The 5,345-nt window shown below is 32.4% G+C and overlaps 1 protein-coding gene across 1 annotated transcript; it reads right to left on the bottom strand.

Moving 5' to 3' along the window:
• Positions 1-316: 316 nt before the first annotated feature.
• Positions 317-5,104, bottom strand: LOC143046999 (uncharacterized). The gene is made up of 3 exons (XM_076220008.1): positions 4,991-5,104; positions 3,655-3,939; positions 317-1,073 (listed from the first exon to the last, which is right to left on the bottom strand). The coding sequence occupies exons 1-3, from the start codon at positions 5,051-5,053 to the stop codon at positions 561-563; spliced, it is 861 nt and encodes a 286-aa protein (XP_076076123.1). The 5' UTR covers positions 5,054-5,104; the 3' UTR covers positions 317-560.
• Positions 5,105-5,345: the final 241 nt, after the last annotated feature.

The raw sequence follows: 5,345 nt of genomic DNA, 5'->3' as shown, positions 1-5,345 counted from the left end.
GATAAACCAAGGATTTTCTGCACTGATGAAGGTTTATGCTAAAGATGTTGCCAAAAGGTTTATGCTAAAGATGTTGCCAAAATCTGCAACCATGCATGTGTTAACAAGACAAAAAAGTATCTTATATAATTGTAGATAATTGTGTGTTTTGCAGAAACGATTTCATAATCTATGAAAATCTTTTTTTATAGCGTCTCATTGTTTTTAAATGATATTGCGATGTCTTTACTAATTTGTTGTTAAAATTAATAATGATTATTATCTAAAACTTAAACACAATCGGTAAAGAATTGATAATTTAAATGTAATAGTAAGTTTTTATTGAAGCAAGTGACAGTTTAAGACAATATTAATAGCATTGTCTAGCGAAAGATGCTAACTGTCCAAAATAAACTGACAAAGACAAGGCTAATAAGAAAATAACAGTATACAAATACACAACATAGAAAACTAAAGCCAGAACAACACAAATCCCACCAAACATTGAGGTGATCTCAGGTGCTTAGAAAACAAGCATCAGTTTGTATCCGTTTTTTGTTTGTTATTTCTGGCTAGAATTTTTACCAGTCTGAATCCGACCCACTATACTCCGAATCATCTGAAACGATATCATCAGGATCACACCAACTGGTGTCCGAGTCTGGAACAACTCCGGTGAATTTTATTAATTTTAAACATGAGGCTGGAACCGTACCTATCAGTAAAACTTCCTGGTGACTTTCTGCAAATTTATTGAATCTTTCATTTACATCTTTGTCATTTATCTCGTGGTCTTTCCTCAATTTATTTGTTCTCAAATCAATTATTGTTACGTCTTCTGGTAAACTTCCAACGTCGATTTCAGCAATGTCCTTCGTACCCCATCTATATTTACTGTTCAGTTTTAAACTCCTAAACGATTCTGCTTTGTAAAGTGATGAACATGTTGAAATGTACTGAGAAGAATATTCTTGTGTACTTCCAGTTGCAACATGGGTAGCAACTTTTTCCTTTTTTTCTGGTGATTTTGCTGATAATCCCTGAGTTATATCTTCATTCTCACGAAGTAATCGGTACAAGTTTGCAAACTTTTCCTGATAATCAGAACAAAAATAGTGAATTAATTTAAAACATGTAAATCGGCAAAATTAAATCTCGACTATTTAATAACAAAAATAATATGGTTAAGTAGATTTGTTTTACTTGCTAAGGATACAACTCTTTAGATTGATAAACAAGTAATTACATTACATACATTATGAGTTTCAAATAATTCCGTAAATTTGATTGAGCGAAGTATTTCTTTCCGTGACAATGTTGTAACAATGCATCGTATCTTTGTATTCTTGTCGTTCATTTTTGCTGCTATGTGTTTTTTTCTTGTTTCTTTTTTGTTTCTTTGTGACATATGCAGTGGCTCTGTACTTATGCATCCCGTCATGATGTTATTATGCTATGGTTAATGTGTGTTTACTTTTTTGTTTGTTTTTATAGTGATCAAGATTATTAACATGATGTTGACGGCTGCACCCCTATTTTTGACATTTTTATCTATTATCTCTGTTTCTTTTGTTCAAACATCGTTGTCAATGTGATAGACTTTTATATGATTGTCGTACAAGTGAGAGGGTTAGATGGCTTTAAAACCAGGTTTGATCCACCATTTCCTAAAAAAAAAATCGATGTATCAAATCGGGAATTTGACAGTTGTTATCCATTCGTTTGATGTGTTTCAGCTTTTTGCCATTTGATAAGGGACTTTCCGTTTGAAATTTTCCTCGGGGTTCAGTATTTTTGTGATGTGACCTTTTAATCGTTATTTCATGAAGTTATTATGAAACTTAATGCCAGATCCACACTTCATAAACTAAAGTCTATTAAGAGCATTTGTCGCTAACCTAGGTATACTAAAAATCTTCAACGATATGGCATAGAATAGACTTCCTTATTTGAAGTTCTCGTCCTGCTGATCAGTTTTGCTAATTTAAGTTTTTATCTATGTATCTATTATAGCGTGTTTCGGAAATTGGGAGAAAAAACCGCAAAAAAATGTAAAAGTCATTTATTCTTATAGGGATCATCAGACGATTTAAAGGTTACAATTCTGGTTGTAGATCTTGTCTTTTTTGCTTATTTTAATTTGATCTTTGCATGATAGTTTTTTTTAGATACATGTAATCGGCAATTATGCCAAAATTCGAAATTGTCATTTTCTCCAGTAAGGAGTCATCAGAAGATTTTGTACGGCACTTATTTGTAGATCTTGTCTTTTGATACTTTTTCTCAGAAACAAACGGTAACAACGAGTACTTTTAGTTATTTTTATTTTTTTAGTTTGATAGATGCTTTTTGTGTTGTTTTGTAAATGTTTGTTTTGAAATTGTAAGACAGTGATGACTGCTGTAACCATATTTTGACTATTTTACCTATTATGTCTGTTTTGTTCACGCATCGTTGTAAATACAACGGATTTTGATGCGACTGTCATACAAGTGAGAGGTTTAGCGCTATAAAACCAGATTCAATCTACATTTGAAAATGTCTGTACCAAGTCAGGAATCTGACAGGTGTTGTCCATTCGTCCGTTTTGAAGTTTCCCCGGAGTTTGGTATTTTTGTGATTTTATTTTTTGTTAGAAATTTAAAAGATCTAAATTTTTTCCCTAATACAATCGACATTTCTATATTAATATTTTTCTGTTTTAAAATTGCTTATTTTAGGATAGCTAAGTTTACAAATATCAATGGATCAAATACCATATATGTGAACAACTACATGTCACCAAACATCCTTTTAGATATGAAAACAACATCATCGTTTGGTCATGTAACTATTCAAATCTTTGGTTTTTAACGTTCAATATGTCGATACATCCACAAAACAGCCCACAAAACGCTACACAGAAATCTTAAGATTAACCAACACCAACCCAATTAAAACATTTGTCTATTACGTAATAATATAACAAGGAAATGAAAAATTTTCAATTCTTTTATATAAAATTACTTGATAATTATGTAAAAACAAGGATTGAAGAAAGGTGTTCGTCAATTTCAACAGGTTCTACCGTTAAAAATTCACATGTTAAAAATTGATCATACTTTTATGACATTAATTATATTTTCTGATTTAAGTGCTAGAAAAACACATGTTTTATTGTCCCCTATCGTGGAGATATTAGCATAGTTACAGTCCGTCTGAAATACCTTGTCAACGCAACTGTTTTGAGATCATATTTAGTATTACTTGATATAAGAAGATGACTGCCAATGAGATAGCTCTCTCATTCAAGTCACAATTTTGTAAAAGTAAACCATTATAGGTCAAAGTGCACTCTTCCACACGGAATCTTGGCTCACTCCGAATACCACAAAAAATGGCATGACTTGCTGTCATGTTTAATTGACCACCTCACCTCACACTTTGCAACTTATCACTATCGAACTTCTGGTTAAAAGTGATGTGATTTTATCAAGTAGCAGTGGAGAAAATTATTACAGAAATGTTTGATAGTCAGACGGAAACGGTGAATGTATATTAGCCTCAAGTCATAGAGCGGGAACATTATAAATGAAAACAGTGGTGCTCTCATCTAGATTCGACCACTTAGGGGAGATAAGACTCAATTTTAATATTTCAACATAAGTAACTATTTGGACGTGGTGAAATAATTACCGCTTCTTCCCTCCTTTTCACAGCAGGTTGTGGTATATTTTCCTCGTCGTTCTCTTCTTCAGTTTCCGGTTTATCACAGTCAGTTTTGATTTTCTTTTTGACTTGTTCATCTGTCAGTGATGGTGAGGTTTTAACAGGTTGTTGCATATTTTCCTCGTCGTTCTCTTCGTTATTTTCCGGTTTATCACAGTCAGTTTTGATTTTCTTCGTGACTGATTCATCTGTTGATGATCGTGATGTTGAATTTCTACGTTTTCTTATTGTATTCGTCTCTACTTCTGTTTTCTGAAAGTTTGATATGATTAAAGAACGATAACTCGAAATTTAAAATGAGAAGGGAATCATGTTTTCACTATTTTTATTCACAATCCTCGCCAGAAGTGACATTCCTAAAGAATGACTATTTTGTAATGAAAATTTATAGGGTATGAAAACTTGGAGTTTTAGGACCCTCATATTCAGGGCCGACCATCTATGACTTAGTATTACATGGTGCTTTATGGTCCTAAATTATGGAACCTGTAAGCCCTAATAATACCTGGTACACGGTTGCCCTAATATATATGGTGCCCATAAGCCCTGGTGCCCATAAGCCCAGTTGCCCATAAGCCTAGCTGGTGCCCATAAGCCCTGTATCCATAAGCCCAGAAACTCTGGTGCCCATAAGCCCACAAGCCCATATTGCAAGAAAAGGTATATAAGGGAGTGATAACTGTGATACAGCAGAGCTGACGATAGAGAACGAGAGTGGAGGATTGCTAATATTACTTAGTGTGATATATCTGTATATACTGTATATTCTGTTATTACGTTATTATTGTGTATTCTGTTTTATGATACTTCAATACACTGTTGAACTTTATCACAGCGACTTCGTGTTTATTTTAGTTACTAAGTCAGAGGAAAAGGTCCAAGCAACACAAGAATCCCTTATTTTATGCGCAAAAGGATCTTCTCGGGTCACGAACTACCCGTCGACAACACCACCGAGAATGTCCCCCGAATTTTTGCGCTACAATTTGTTATATTTATATTCAAATATATACTATATGGATATAATTTAATCTAATCAATTCACTATAAGCTACATTAACTGTGTATGAAGGCAAAACCTGACTTGATCTTCAAAAATGTATTAACCTTCTTTTACTTTCATTTGTTTATTCCTTTGGGAATATTGCTTTTTATTTATATATTCCGAATAACAAGGTGGAAATGTAGAATAACGTTAAAAACAAAAATTAATACGGAAAATCAGCAAACAACATTCAATCAATACAGCATTTGGGTAACTAAAAACGAAGTAATAACTTTCAATAAGAGCTTCAAATGATACCTCAGTTTGGTTCTTCTGTATTTCGATATCTTCAGTGCAAATTGTTGCATTAAATGCTTCCATTCTCTCTAATCATTAGGTGATTAAAGTGTAGTCGTCTAATTTAAATTCTACCTATCAATTACAAATATGTAAAAAAGTATATTCTTAAAATAAAAAAAAAACGAATAATATTTCTTTCATTGATAAGTATTTTAATGATTTTTTTATACACTGAAAAGTACTTAAAATATAAAAGTCATACCGGTGAAAAATAATGTTTATCAAATTCTTAAACCGATGCATGTATAAATCATAGCCTAAGTCTTCTGTGCACGATTTTATCATTTCTTACGCAAAAATATATAATATCGTA

The sequence above is a fragment of the Mytilus galloprovincialis genome, chromosome 9 (genome assembly GCF_965363235.1).
Source record: "Mytilus galloprovincialis chromosome 9, xbMytGall1.hap1.1, whole genome shotgun sequence".
In the NCBI taxonomy this organism is placed as follows: Eukaryota; Metazoa; Mollusca; class Bivalvia; order Mytilida; family Mytilidae; genus Mytilus; species Mytilus galloprovincialis.
This window is presented reverse-complemented; position numbering and strand designations above follow the sequence as displayed.

Bases quoted from the DNA above. Each gene is read 5' to 3' on its own strand.
- LOC143046999 (XM_076220008.1), bottom strand. From the start codon at position 5,053: ATGGAAGCATTTAATGCAACAATTTGCACTGAAGATATCGAAATACAG. The intron at 3,940-4,990 runs GTATCATTTGAA...TCAAACTTTCAG, and splicing joins TACAGAAGAACCAAACTGAG to AAAACAGAAGTAGAGACGAA. The intron at 1,074-3,654 runs GTAATTATTTCA...TCTGATTATCAG, and splicing joins TGAAAAGGAGGGAAGAAGCG to GAAAAGTTTGCAAACTTGTA.